This window comes from Pipistrellus kuhlii, unplaced genomic scaffold (genome assembly GCF_014108245.1).
Source record: "Pipistrellus kuhlii isolate mPipKuh1 unplaced genomic scaffold, mPipKuh1.p scaffold_m20_p_73, whole genome shotgun sequence".
Lineage (NCBI taxonomy): Eukaryota > Metazoa > Chordata > Mammalia > Chiroptera > Vespertilionidae > Pipistrellus > Pipistrellus kuhlii.
The window spans coordinates 849041-862679 of NW_023425577.1; the positions used below are offsets into that span (position 1 = coordinate 849041).

The 13639-nt window shown below is 55.6% G+C and overlaps 3 protein-coding genes across 9 annotated transcripts; 2 read left to right on the forward strand and 1 right to left on the reverse strand.

Moving 5' to 3' along the window:
- Positions 1-564: 564 nt before the first annotated feature.
- On the forward strand, positions 565-4458 carry DHPS (deoxyhypusine synthase). 7 transcript variants are annotated; one of them, XR_006740590.1, is made up of 9 exons: positions 565-914; positions 1479-1643; positions 1887-2008; positions 2092-2188; positions 2269-2355; positions 2823-2968; positions 3045-3148; positions 4055-4138; positions 4264-4341. XR_006740590.1 is itself a non-coding variant. In XM_036422889.2 (9 exons), exons 1-8 carry the CDS (start codon positions 708-710, stop codon positions 4166-4168), a joined length of 1044 nt encoding a protein of 347 aa, XP_036278782.1. In that variant the 5' UTR covers positions 568-707; the 3' UTR covers positions 4169-4199; positions 4237-4458. The 7 variants fall into 7 exon arrangements, 5 of the variants coding, with proteins under 5 accessions (XP_036278782.1, XP_036278781.1, XP_036278783.1 ...); XR_004985399.2 differs by having other exon boundaries at positions 567-914; positions 4013-4138; XM_036422889.2 differs by having other exon boundaries at positions 568-914; positions 2863-2968; positions 4013-4199; positions 4237-4458.
- Positions 4366-8660, reverse strand: WDR83 (WD repeat domain 83). Its single transcript, XM_036422894.2, has 9 exons — positions 8403-8660; positions 8199-8319; positions 8013-8118; positions 7683-7731; positions 7485-7611; positions 6350-6417; positions 6141-6249; positions 5943-6057; positions 4366-4648 (listed from the first exon to the last, which is right to left on the reverse strand). The coding sequence occupies exons 1-9, from the start codon at positions 8503-8505 to the stop codon at positions 4499-4501; spliced, it is 948 nt and encodes a 315-aa protein (XP_036278787.1). The 5' UTR covers positions 8506-8660; the 3' UTR covers positions 4366-4498.
- Positions 8661-8742: 82 nt separating this feature from the next.
- On the forward strand, positions 8743-10153 carry WDR83OS (WD repeat domain 83 opposite strand). Its single transcript, XM_036422895.2, has 4 exons — positions 8743-8920; positions 9035-9140; positions 9613-9710; positions 9786-10153. Exons 1-4 carry the CDS (start codon positions 8871-8873, stop codon positions 9850-9852), a joined length of 321 nt encoding a protein of 106 aa, XP_036278788.1. The 5' UTR covers positions 8743-8870; the 3' UTR covers positions 9853-10153.
- Positions 10154-13639: the final 3486 nt, after the last annotated feature.

A 13639-nucleotide genomic window follows, 5' to 3' on the forward strand; every position in this document is an offset into this window, starting at 1 on the left:
AGAGTTTATGTTTCTTTGTTCACTGATGCTTCTCTCTATCTCTATCTCCACAAATGACCCAACCAGACCCTGTGCACAGTTAGACCCACGAGAAACAGTCCCCACCCTGGAGGGTCTCAGTCTTGCTGGAGGGAAAGAGATGTCAGTCCGGAATCCCAGGGGAAGGTCAGGGCAGGCTTCCCAGAAGAGATGACGATGACAGAGGGGGCTTCCTGGGGAAGACTAGAGGGTTATGCAGCATGTGGAGGCTTCTGGAGACTTTCGAGGTACGGACAAGGATCAATATCCTATTTGATAAGAAATGCTCAGTAGCAGAAACTGTCTGAGAGTTCCCGATGACTTGAATTTTGTCCAAAGGAACGTTTAAGAAGCCTTTCTCTCACTCCAGGGGACGGCAAGGAAAGGACAAGCGCCCCGCAATTCCTTGGCTCTCCAGCAGGCGGCGATAAAAATAGAGTCCTTCCTCATTTTCGCGTCGCGAAAGGAAATAACGGCTCTAAGCGGCTTCCGTATTTCACAACAGGCCACGCCCCGGACCAGAGGCTTCGAAGACGGTCATGTGACTAAACCTCTTCCGGTCTGTCCTTCCAGTTTTTTTCCGCGCCTGTTTCCTGTGCTCTCGTGGAGAGGCGCGCGCCGGGCACCGCGTCTGCGGCCACCGGAGGCCTGGCGAGGGCCTGCGCTGGTGCGAGCGCGGCGGCGGGAGCATGGAGGGCGCCCCGGAAGGGGAGGCGCCGGCGGCGGCGCTGGCCGCGGTGCTGAAGCACAGCTCGGCGCTGCCGCCCGAGAGCGCCCAGGTCCGCGGCTACGACTTCAACCGCGGCGTGGACTACCGCGCGGTGCTGGAAGCCTTCGGCACCACCGGCTTCCAGGCTACCAACTTCGGCCGCGCGGTGCATCAGATCAACGCCATGGTGAGGCGGGGCGGGGCTTCCAGTTCAGAGGGCGTGGCCTCTGGTAGCGCCAACGCAGTGCACTTCCTGGAGAGGGCGGGGCTTACCCGAGAGAGGGGCGTGTCTCTCGCGGGGGCGGCCCAGTAGTTGGAGAGACGTGGGCCTTACCGGGGACTGGAGTTTGTGGGTTAAGGAGGGGAAGTTGCTCCCCAGCAGCGACATCCTAACATCAATAAGGGGGCGGGGACTGATTCTAGAGGGTGGTTTAGTCTTTGTGTTCGGAAATGGAAGGAGCCCAGGGCTAGACCGTGCCCTGGAAGGAGGGATTGGAACAGCCTGTCTGGGCAGGGCCTTGGATTTGCTCCTCCCAGGGGAAAGGAGTGAGGCAAAGCGTGAGGGGGGGTGTGCCCCAGAGCCAACCAGTGGAAGGGGCGGAGTGCGCTCCCTCCCCTCCTTCCTGGTGTAAGTGGTCCTCTTTCTCCGAGTGGGCAGGGCTTGGGAGCGGAGTGTAATTCTGAAAGCCACTGGGGTGCTTGGGCTGGAGTTTGGGTTCAGAGGTTAATTTGACCCCTCCGTTACACACAGATAGAGAAGAAGCTGGAGCCTCTGCCGCAGGATGAAGACCAGCACGAAGACCTGACCCAGAGCCGCCGCCCACTCACTGGCTGCACCATTTTCCTGGGCTACACGTCCAACCTCATCAGTTCAGGCATCCGTGAGACCATCCGTTATCTGGTACAGCACAACATGGTGAGGAGCTGATGGGCTGGGCTGAGGCCTTGATCTCTCTGGGTCTCAGTGGGCAATAAGATTACTGGTCATTTTAGTAAGAGGGAGATATGGGTCAGTTTTGAGCAGAGGGACGGGATTGAGTTTTGTTTTGCAGCAGACATTCCTGTGAAGTTACTAGATGAGGGTTGGGAGTTTGGAGCCCTGCCCAGAATGTGGGCAGGGTCCTCCTGTCTGGGCCAACCTCGTTGCATGTGGCTGCAGGTGGATGTCTTGGTTACCACGGCTGGGGGCGTGGAGGAGGATCTCATCAAGTGCCTGGCACCCACATACCTGGGCGAGTTCAGCCTCAGGGGGAAGGAGCTACGCGAGAACGGGATTAACAGGTGGGAGGGGCCTAAGCGGTGTTGGGCAGGGGAGCTGGACCGAGGGTCCTGGGGCCTGATGCCTTTCTGCCTCCTGTCTCCAGGATTGGGAACCTGCTGGTGCCCAATGACAATTACTGCAAGTTTGAGGACTGGCTGATGCCCATTCTGGACCAGATGGTGCTGGAGCAGAACACAGAGGTGGGGCTGGAACAGCCTGGGGGGCTGGCATGGTGGCAGAAGGGGAGGCACCATTGGCTGGAGCTGATGTCCCCTCCCAGGGTGTGAAGTGGACGCCTTCCAAGATGATTGCCCGCCTCGGCAAGGAGATCAACAACCCGGAGTCGGTGTATTACTGGGCCCAGAAGGTGAGGAGCTGGACCTGTCTCACCTTCAGTCGCCTAGGGAGTCAGTGCTGTTCTCATCACCTGCACTCTTCGATGAGGGATTTCAGACACAGGCTAGACAGCTTTTCTGAGGTCACACAGCTACTGAGTGTGGTCCTCCTATCCTGGCTCTACTCCTGCACCACCTGGGAGCAGTTGGGGCAGTGCTCAGCAACCCCCCCGGGGCCTGTCATAGGGCCCACTGCCCCTCAGAGGCTATCAGGTTCAGCAATGGGAAAAATAATACAACCTACTATTTCTTATGTCCTGGGCATGTTCCAGTGTTTTACGTGGGTTTTCTTATAAATGCTTCCTCATCTGTGAGGGAGGTACTGTTGTTACTGTCATTTTACAGTCAAGGAAACTGACGCCAGAAAAGTTAAGCACCATGCCCAGAATCAGGCAGAGAGGGAATGCTGCCAGAATGGGGACCCACCTGTCCCCCCCAGGATCTGACTCCTGCTGCTGTCCTGTCCTGCACTCCCCCAGAACCACATCCCCGTATTGAGCCCGGCCCTCACAGACGGCTCGCTGGGCGACATGATCTTTTTCCATTCCTACAAGAACCCGGGCCTGGTCTTGGACATCGTGGAGGGTGAGGTGCCGGGGCCAGAGGAGTGGGGGAGGAGGGCTGGCTGGGTCTGGGGCCTGATCATCGTGCTCTCCCCCAGACCTGAGGCTCATCAACACACAGGCCATCTTTGCCAAGCGCTCTGGCATGATCATCCTGGGCGGGGGTGTGGTCAAGCACCACATCGCCAATGCCAACCTCATGGTGAGTGGGGATGGAGCACCTGGTCCCTGGTGTGGGGTGGCACTTGGGTCTGCCATGTAGAGATATGTGTGCTAGGCTAGGCCCCGTGCTGGAGACAACATGCCAGGATCCCTGCCTTCCTGGGACTGATGTTTTAGTGGGGGAGACAGGCAGTAAGTTAGGTGGCAGTCATTGCCATGGAGAAAAACGAGGGGCGACAAGGTGGTAACACAAAGGTACAATGTTCCAAAAAGGGAAGCCTGTGACAGGAGTAGAGCAAATTTAAATGTCTCCCTTGAGCCATGTGGTTGCTCTGAAGAGGTCCCAGCAGAGGGAACAGCCAGTGTAAAGGCTCTGAGGTGGCTGAATGAATTAAGGAACAGCTAGGAGGCCTGTGAAGGGGAGAGTGGCAGGTGAGAGCCGAGACTTGCAGGGCCTTGAGGGCTGTGACTCAGGTGCTCACAGGTGCCCTCTGGTGGCTGCAGGGGGAACAACTAGGACCAGGACTGGCCAGGATAGGAACCAAGGCAGGAAAGAAGTGGTTGGGTTCAGAGGTCTTCTGAAGATAGAGTTGGTGGCAGATGTGAGAGGGTTATTGCTATCATTTTCCCAGTAACTCTCCAACCCCTAACTGCCCAGCATTGATGTAGGACCCCTTCCTTGCAGAGAGGGGCCACCAAGAGGCCCTCCTTTATCTACCGTGTTTCCCCGAAAATAAGACCTAGTGCAACTTTGGGAGAAAAAATTAATATAAGACACTGTCTTATTTTCGGGGAAACAGGGTAGGACACATAGCTCAGCCTCTCTAGCTGCAGTGCCCTGTGTGTCTGACTTCTGTGACTGGCTAACTCTGTCCCGTCTCCTCTCCCCCTCTCCCCCTCCCAGCGGAATGGCGCTGACTATGCCGTCTACATCAACACGGCCCAGGAGTTTGATGGCTCTGACTCTGGTGCTCGGCCGGACGAAGCTGTCTCTTGGGGCAAGATAAAGGTGGATGCAGAGCCTGTCAAGGTGAGGGCCAGCCAGCCTGCTGGGATGTAGGGTCTCCCAAGCTGTAGCTTTGGGTCCCATGCTCACAGTGCTCTTCCCCGAGTCTGACGCCCAGAAAAGTTACACACCATGGGTCCCCTCCACAGGTCTATGCTGATGCCTCCCTCGTCTTCCCCTTGCTTGTGGCTGAAACGTTTGCCCAGAAGGTAGATGCCTTCACGCCTGAGAAGAACAAAGACTGACAGCTGTGGCCCTCCCCTATTTATTTGTTTTCAGACTTGCCCCCTCCCCCGCTCCCCGGTCAGCAGCCCACCAGGAATAAATGGTCTCGGTGGTCCAGAGTCTGCATCTGTGTCCGTAGCGGTGGAGGGTCCCCTGGCCTCAGCCTGTGCCGCTCTCGGGCTCGTAGGCCTCTTCCCGCCAGCAGTGGATGCTGCCCCCCGTGGCCGCCAGCAGGCAGGGCTCTGTCGGGTGGTAGGCCAGTGACTGCACCACACCAGGGCCCACCTGCAGGGCCAGGGCCAGGGCACCCTGTGGAACAAGGGGGCGGGGAGCAGTTATCAGTGAGCCTCCCATCCCCTGACCTTCAGCCACCTGCTTCTAATGGCTTTCCAGTCACTGCAAAACTAGTCTGCCCCAAAATGAGCCCCTCAGTGCCTGTCCTTCCAGCTGTTCAAGCCCAAACCTTGGGAGTCTTTTTCACGCCTCTCATCCCTTTATCTGTAGTTGCCATCTGATGGTCCGTAAGGTCCAAAAGGTTGGCGACTGCTGCTTCAGACTACATTCAGAGGCCACCGCCCCGCTCTGAGCCGGCGATGCCCGGCTCTAAGCTGCCCTCCCCCCTCCGCCATGGGGCTCTACACGTCTACTTGGCAGCGTCAGTGCTTGCACTTTATCAACCCAGACACAGCGGCTCCACGTACAGTTTCTCAAGGAGGCCATGGTTCCTCTGTCCCTCCCTCCCTCCCTCCCTCCCTCCCTCCCTTTCTTTCTTTCATTATTGATTTTTACAGAGAGGAAGGGAGAGAGATAGAGAGCTAGAAATGTCGATGAGAGAGAAACATCGACCAGCTGCCTCTTGCACACCCCCTATCGGGGATGTGCCCGCAACCAACGTACATGCCCCTGACCAGAATCGAACCCGGGACCTTTCAGTCCGCAGACCGACGTTCTACCACTGAGCCAAACCGGTTTTGGCTGTCCCCTTTTTGCTCTATCAGATCCTCAAGTAGGCAGAATATTGGCTCTTAGTCCCCTGAGTGAGAGCTGGCACCTCAAGTTCCAAAGGTCCTCCAGTTCCCTCCATCCTCTTAGGGGACTTCCTTCCCCTGGCCACGCCCCAGCACCCACTCTTCTTCCATGAGACTCTAGCCCTGGAACCCCTCAGCCAGCCTGTCTGCTCTCAGCCTGATGCCACCAGGCTGGGACACATCAGAACAGGGCTCACAGGGCTGTAGCTAGAAACCACAGGGATGCTCAGGAGTAGCTCAGGTTTCCTGAACAGCTACAACCTCATCTCCTCCAGGGTTAGATGTCGCCACTGGTTCCCCCACCCTCAGGGTCAGTCCCAGTGGCTCAGCCTGGCATTGGCAGCCCTGCCTGAGGTGGCTCCTGCTGCCGCCACTGCCATCCTGAAGTGCTGCTATTTCCTGACGAAAGCGTGCCACACTTTCCAGCCTTAACACATACGGTTCCCTTTGCTGGAATGCCCTTCCTGCCCTCTCACTCCCAGCCACTGTTCTGACAGCGCTCCCTCTTCCAGGTCTGGGGATGACTGAGTAAAGACAAAGGGGGGACAGTGCAGTGTTGGGGTGGAGAGGCTCACCTCCACAAGGTCCCAAAAGAACACCTTCCCGTCCTCGGAGCAGCTGACGACATGCGTGTCACGCTCGCTCAGGCAGCAGTCCAGCTTGTACTCTTGGTTCTTATGGCCTGTGTACCTGGGGGTGGATGGGATCAGTGGGGCTTGGGCCTTACCGGGGGCAGAGGTGGGGAGAGGGGCCCCACAACCCCAAGAACTCACTCCCCTAGCAGCTCCCCCGTGTCCTTGTCTAGAAGCCTCAACGTGGAATCCAGGCTGGACACCAGGGTGCACTGGCCATCCCGGCTGAAGCAGGTGCAAGTGATGGGGCCTGGGGGGAGGGGAGACGTGGATAGGCAGGTGGGCTGAGGCCCCTTTGGCCGCCTCTGCCTCCGCCTCCCCTGCCTGGCCCACAGCCCGGCCATACTCACTGCCCACGTAGTCTGAGAAGAGCTGTCCCATCCTCAGGTCGTAGCGCCTGACGCGGCCATCCACGGAGCTACAAGAGAGGGTGGATCCAGTTAAAGTTCCAGCTGGGGCCAGTGGCGCCATGGCTCCAGGTAATCTCTACCTGGCCAGGGCCCTAAGGACAAGGCTCAGCCTGTCCTTTCTATGCACCCCTCCCCGTCACACTCCCTTCTCAGGGCTAGCCAGTTTTCTCAGAGGTTAAAGTGTTGATCTTTGAACTAAAGGGTCGAGGGTTCCATTCTGAATCAAGGGCTCATTCCTCAGTTGTAGTTCCCAGCCCTGGTAGGGGTGAGTCAGGGGGTAACCAGTAGATGTCTCTCTCTCACATCGATGTTTTTTTCTGTTTTTCTTCCCTCCCACCCTCTCTAAAAATCAACGAAAAAATGGCCTTGGGTGAGGATTAACAAAAAAAGAAAACATGCACTGAAGTGAATTCATGAATGGGATTCTGAGGCACTGGCTTTGAGACCCAGACCCAGACACCAATCAGGACTACTCAATTCGTTTCTGATAGGCACGGAGCGTCCTCTCTCGGCCGGATTCTATAGCAGGAAGGGGTGGCTTGGGACACAGCTGACCAAGCCAGGAGAAATTCCTGGAGCCTTGCTGGCTCAGGGTCATAGAGGAAGTCCTTCCCAAGGTGCCATCTGACCTGGGACTTGAAGGAGGAGAAGGAGCCAACCTTGTGGGAAGATGGGTGGGAACAGCCAGTCAGCAGGCTGGACAGTCCAAACTCCCCCCACGGTGGGAATGGCGCTCTTGGGCTGTGGCAACCCTTGAGCAGCTCTGCGTGGGAATTTTTTCTTTTCAAAATAACTCTGTAGGCAGAAAATTTTCCCTTATTTCCCTGTCTTATTCACAGCTGCATGCTCATTGCCTAAAAAAGGGGCCTGTGTGAGGTGCTCAAAAACAATTGCAATAAGTAGGCAGAGGAAGAACAGTTGCAAAGCATGCTTGGCATGTTTACCTGAAAGGAGGCTGGGAATGCACAGAAGCTGAGAGGTCAGGGTCTTGGGAGGCATGGTGAGGAGAGCGGATTTTAAGCACAGGGACAGCTCTGACACACAGGGGGAGGGGCAATGATCTAGCTCCACTCACCCTGCTAGGACCTCATGGTCCGACACCTTCACACTGGATACACCATCCTTGGCTTCGTCCAGCTTCTGCACGGGGTCCGGCCTCCGAGAACGGCAGTCCCAGCAGCGGATAGTGGAATCAATAGAGCCTGTGAGGCCGGCATGAAGGTGAGGTCAGGTCTGGGGGGCAGGGGCTCCCCTGCCTAGGCCACATACTCACCTGACAGGATGACTGTGGCCTCTTCATTAAACTGCACCGTGTTCACCTTCTGAGAAACAGTAAGTACCTCTCAGAGGGGGCTGGTCTTTGAAGAATTGGGATAAAGACAGGGTTCCCAGTGTGGGTTAAAGTGAGGACAAAAGCTAGGGGTAGGGGAGGTGAAACGTTTTGAGGATACTGCACGGAAGGGGCCTGGTGAATGCGCTGTCGTGTGTGTGTGTGTGTGTGTGTGTGTGTGTGTGTGGGAAGGGGAACTGTCACCCCTGCACACTAATGCGGGTCCCCTCCGCGATCCATGCTCTAATGAGTCTTCTTTCTGCTCGTACTCACCCCTGCGTGACCCCGGAATTTCCGCACGACCTGCCCAGATGCCACATCCCACAGCACCACCGCCTTGTCCCCGCCGCCGGAGCAGAGGTTGCTGTTGTCAAAGGACCTAGAGGGCGGGGGAGGGAAAGTCAGCATCGACCTGGGATCCCCGCCTCCATGCCCCTCTCCCGGCCGGCCCCGGCTCACCCGGCCGCGTCCAGCACCTCGTAGCCGTGGCCGCTGTAGGTCCGCAGCAGCGTCCCCCGCAGCGGGTTCCACAGCTTCAGGGTCTTGTCGCTGCCGCACGTCAGGCAGTAGTTGCCATCCACTTGGGGAGACCAGGCGGGGGTTACCGGGCTGCTGACCTCCAGGGGCCAGGGGCCGGCTCGGAACGAAGAGGAGGGCGCTCACCATTAAACCGCACGGCTCGCACCGCTCCCTGCCCGCAGTCCAGCGTCTTCAGCCGCTTCTGCGGCAGCACCGGGCCGCGCGGCTTCGGCTCCGGGAAAGACATGGCTCCGGGACGCCTTCCTCGCCGCCCCACGTCGGTCGGCACACAAGTTCCGCGCTTCTCTCGCTCGGTGCAACCTTACTATGGTCCCGACGGTCTACTTCCGGTTCACCACTTCCGGTTCACCACTTCCGGACCCAAAGTTTCGGCTTTTTGGAGGTGATGTTGGGAAATACCATCACTGCAGGCTGCCTCCAGGTTCCAGGTTTCTCCCGCCATTCCCTGCCCCCTTCTCTCCGTCCCCCCCCCTTCCCCCGCGCTAGGTACGGGAGCGTGAGGGCTGCGGGTGCGACCGTAAAAAGCGCCCCCGGTTCCCACGCCGGAAGAGGCAATTCCGGCCCCGGAAGAGGGGCGTCCTCCGACTCGCAATGTCCACGAACAACATGTCGGACCCACGGAGGCCGAACAAAGTGCTGAGGTAAGGACCCCAGTGTCCTGGGAACGAGGCCCGGACTGTGGGTCGGGGCGCAGGGAAGCACTTGTCCATCCGGGGGCGGGACGTGAGTGCCCCTGACCCTCCGTCCCGCCGCAGGTACAAGCCTCCGCCGAGCGAGTGTAACCCGGCCTTGGACGACCCGACGCCGGACTACATGAACCTGCTCGGCATGATCTTCAGCATGTGCGGCCTCATGCTCAAGGTGGGCAGGGCTGCCTGTCCCAGCCGGACTACGAGGCCAGGGGCGGATTCGCAATGAAGAGGGGGCGGGGCTGGAGTGACGTCGGACGGAGGAAGCCAAAGCCTTGGGGAAAGTCAGGAATCCGGGTCAGGGTGGGGATGTGGGAGGTTGGTGTGAGGGTGGGGCCAGGTTGTAAAGCAGCTTGGAGGGGATGGTGGAGAAAGGGAGGGGTCATTAGCATGATGGATAGGCTATGTTGAAGTCTAGTCTTTGTAGGTCTGAGGGTGGGGTCAGAGGCACTGGGGTGGACAGGGAGTAGGGCCCAAAACTCTGTACCTGGAGTAGGCTATGGGTGTATGGGACTGAGAGACTCCTGGGGTTAGGGGGCAAGGTTTAAGCTGCCCCACTTGAAACCAGTGGGTTGGAACCAGTGCCTGGGAATGCCCCTTGTCTGCCACCGACCTAACCCACCCGTCTACCTACCTTTCCCCAGCTGAAGTGGTGCGCTTGGGTTGCTGTCTACTGCTCCTTCATCAGCTTCGCCAACTCCCGGAGCTCTGAGGACACTAAGCAGATGATGAGTAGCTTCATGTGAGGCCGGGCCTAAGAGAGGGGAGGGAGGACCCAAGCCTTCCCATCTTGACTGACACCTTTCTCCCGTCTCAGGCTGTCCATCTCTGCCGTGGTGATGTCATATCTTCAGAACCCTCAGCCCATGACACCCCCTTGGTGACTGATGTCAGCCTAGAGGGGTCACATCCTGGACCTCTCTATTCACCTCCCTCCAGGGCTGGTCCCTAGCTGCTCAGCCTCCTGCCCTGGAGGAGGTGGTCGCAGGGCCTCCAGCTGGATGGAAGGAAATTAGACCTTTCCCTGGGGTCCCACTGCTACTGGGGCAGCGAGGGGAGGACCCTCAATGTACTCCTGCCTGCCTTCCCCACCCTGGGTGCTGCTGGGGGAGAGCTGTCCATGTTTCTAGGGATAAACACTTATTTTCTTGTTGGAACCAGTTTGTAATAAAGATTTGCATTCTGGCTGTTCTCCGAGACCTCTCCTTCTGTGCATTGTGGATGGTCTCCTAGAAGGGCTCCAGTTCCTCCACTAACTCAGGCCTGGGTGAGGCCCCTCTGGATCTTTCTGCTTCACTTGCTCACTCACAACCTTCATGCCTTAAGGCAGCTGCCGGAGGCGGGCCAGTGACCCTCGCCTCTGGCAACTCAGCAGGTAGCCCTGCTAACCTGAGGAATCTGGGCTTTGATTTTATTTTTGTTCTTATTAATCTTCGCCCCAGGATATTTTCCCATTGATCTTTTGAGAGAGTAGAAGGGAAAAGGAGAGACACAGAGAGAGAGAGAAATATCAGTGTGAGATGGGGGGGACAAGCCTGCAATCAAGGTACGTGCCCTTAACTGGAATTGAAACTGGGCCCCCTCAGTCCACAGGCCAATGCTCCATCCACTGAGCCAAACCAGTTAGGGCAGGACTTTGATTTTCTTATCAAAGGAGTGAGAGAATGTCATTGAACTGGATGTACTGATAGGGAGTCAGAAAGGCATGAAAGACTGTCTTCTCCCAGAGCGGAAGAGGTTCTTCCATGACTTGACTGCTCTGACCCTGAGAGCCAACCAGGACCAGAACTGGGAGATTGCTTAGTAAACCTCCCCCACCCCCAAAAGACCTTTCTGATTGTACTTGATGTGCATTCTGACACAAATCACCCCGCTTTTGCCTCTTGCTTTGTGCCAGTTCCTGGAACAGATTGTCCTGACATGTTCAAGCATGTGAAGTAATTTCCCATACTTAGTAGCATTCACATATCCTATATAATAAAAGCCTAATATGCAAAGTGTCCGCTTGTCCGGTCAGCCTTTCAACCAATTGAAGCATAATACACTAATGATATGCTAATGATGCCCAGCGGCTCACTATGCTATGTGCAGTGACCATCGGGGCGGATGCTCCAATGGGTACGTTAGCTTGCTGCTGGGGTCTGGTCAGTCAGGACTGAGCAAGATGGGCCGAACATGCCCTTCCCTGCTGGCCAACCTTCTGCTGGTGGGGTCCCTTGGCTTGGCCTGTGCCCTCACAATCTGAGACCCCTTGGGGGATGTCAGAGAGCTGATTTTGGCCTGATCCTGCAGGCCAGGCCTCTAGTTAGTATATATGACTATTACTCCCTTTACCCTGTACAGTTCTTTGGCACCTACCAAGCAGCATGGGGATCAATTTCTTTTAATTTTAATTTTTATATTTTATTGATTTTTCACAGGAAGAGAGAGGGATAGTTATAAACATCAATGAGAGAGAATCATCAATCAGCTGCCTCTTGCACACCCCCCAAGGGGGATGTACCCACAACCAAGGTACATGCCCCTGACTGGGATCCAACCCGGGACCTTTCAGTCCGCAGGCCGACGCTCTATCCACTGAGCCAAACTGGTCTCGGCAGCATGGGGATCAATTTCAACTGGCAGCCACTCAAGACACACCTGTATGTCAGTTTCCCTTTAAGATCTATTATTAGAGAGGAGTGGCAGCTTTCTTTGGTCTTTCCCCACCCTCTGCTTAGGGAGGTAGGTTTTCAGTCTTGGGGCTTTTCCCTGGATGTGTGTGCACTAACAATTGCAAGCCAGCCGGGACCGGTTTGGCTCAATGGATAGAGCGTTGGCTTGGGGACTGAAGGGTCCCGGGTTCGATTCCAGTCAAGGGCATGTACCTTGGTTGCGGGCATATCCCCAGTAGGGGGTGTGCAAGAGGCAGCTGATCGATGACTCTCTCTCATCGATGTTTCTAACTCTCTATCTCTCTCCCTTTCTCTCTGTATAAAAATCAATAAAATATATTTAAAAACAAAACAAAACAATTGCAAGCCAGCCAGAAGACCAAAGAAATGGGCTTTGGTGAAGGGGTCGACCTGGTCATTGACCTCTGTGTGGGGAGAGGTGAGCTGTATGTGAGACACAAGTGGACTGCACATGAGAGTGGGGACACTCTGAACATTCTGGCTGGTCTCGTACTTTTGTAAAGAGCTGCACTGTGGCAAGGCAGGAAATTTATGGCTACAACTGTAGGCTGGTCACAGATGCCCGCCTAGAGACAAAAGACAGGGTTAGAAAGAAGAACTGAAACTAGAAAAAGATGTTAGAATGTCTACACCTCTGTTAGCATAGGGACTGGCAGGTAAAGGCGAGTGGGCGGGCAGGAAGCTCCTTTTTAAAAAATACATATTTTTTATTGATTTAGCAGAGAAGAAGGTAGAGGGATAGAGAGCTAGAAACATCAATGAGAGAGAAACATCGACCAGCTGCCTCCTGCACACCCCTTTCTGGGGATGTGCCCACAACCAATGTACATGCCCCTGACTGGAATCGAACCTCGGACCCCTCAGTCCGCAGACCGGACACTATTCACTGAGCCAAACCGGTTTTGGCAGGAAGCTCCTTTGAACAGATTGCACCTCTTTTATTTATTTATTTTTATACATTTTATTGATTTTTTTACAGAGAGGAAGGAAGAGGGATAGAGAGTTACATCGATCAGCTGCCTCCTGCACATCCCCTACTGGGGATGTGCCCGCAACCAAGGTACATGCCCTTGACCTGAATCGGATCTGGGACCTTTCAGTCCGCAGGCCTACGCTCTATCCACTGAGCCAAACTGGCTAGGGCAGAAAACACAGATATTTACATTACAACTCATAACAGTAACAAAATTACAGTTATGTGTGACAGTTGGCCTAGCCAGCCCAAGAGAGATAAGGACTCTGGAGACAGACCAGACCAGAGTAGAAAATTTTAAAAGATAAAGTCAGTTGAAACTCAGTGCCTGGAATTCCTCTGTAGTGAAACATGCAGACCTCCCTTTAGATCTGGCTAGGAGATTGGCGCCAGCAAAACCCGCAGCATCCTGCACTGCTGTTTGGAGTCAGAACAGACATTTTGCTTGAGGCAGAACAGGCCAGGTTGTGCAAACCGCCTAAGGAACAGCTAAGGACGGCCAGTTCTTTGTCCTGAGGGGCCAATCAGGGAGTGACAGACCAACAATGGGATGGGAGGGGAAAAAGAGATATAAAAAGAGGGATTGCCCCTCCATCGGGGCTCTCACCTGGGTGTTTGCCGGCTGCTGCGTCAGCCAAGGTTTGAGCCCGGATTCGAATCTGTAATAAACTCTTGCATGCTTAAATCAAATTGGCTCCGGTGCTTCATCTCTTGGGGACTCGCTTTGTAACATTATGAAGTAGCAATGAAAATAATTTTATGGTTGGGGGGGTCACCACAACATGAGGAACTGTATTAAAGGGTTGCAGCATTAGAAAGGTTGAGAACCGCTAATCTCTTAAGTGGCCTCAGGGCAAGGTGTTTTCCAATAGGGTGTGTCCACTGTCTTCCTCCCAGGCCGGGCAGATGTCTATGTGGGAAAGTTGCCCTCTGCTGTGTGAGGGAATGACTCAGCCCAGGAAATGGGCTGTCTGCCTTCTCAGCTCTATCACCTGCATCCTCAGTCCTGGGTTCTGCTCTCAC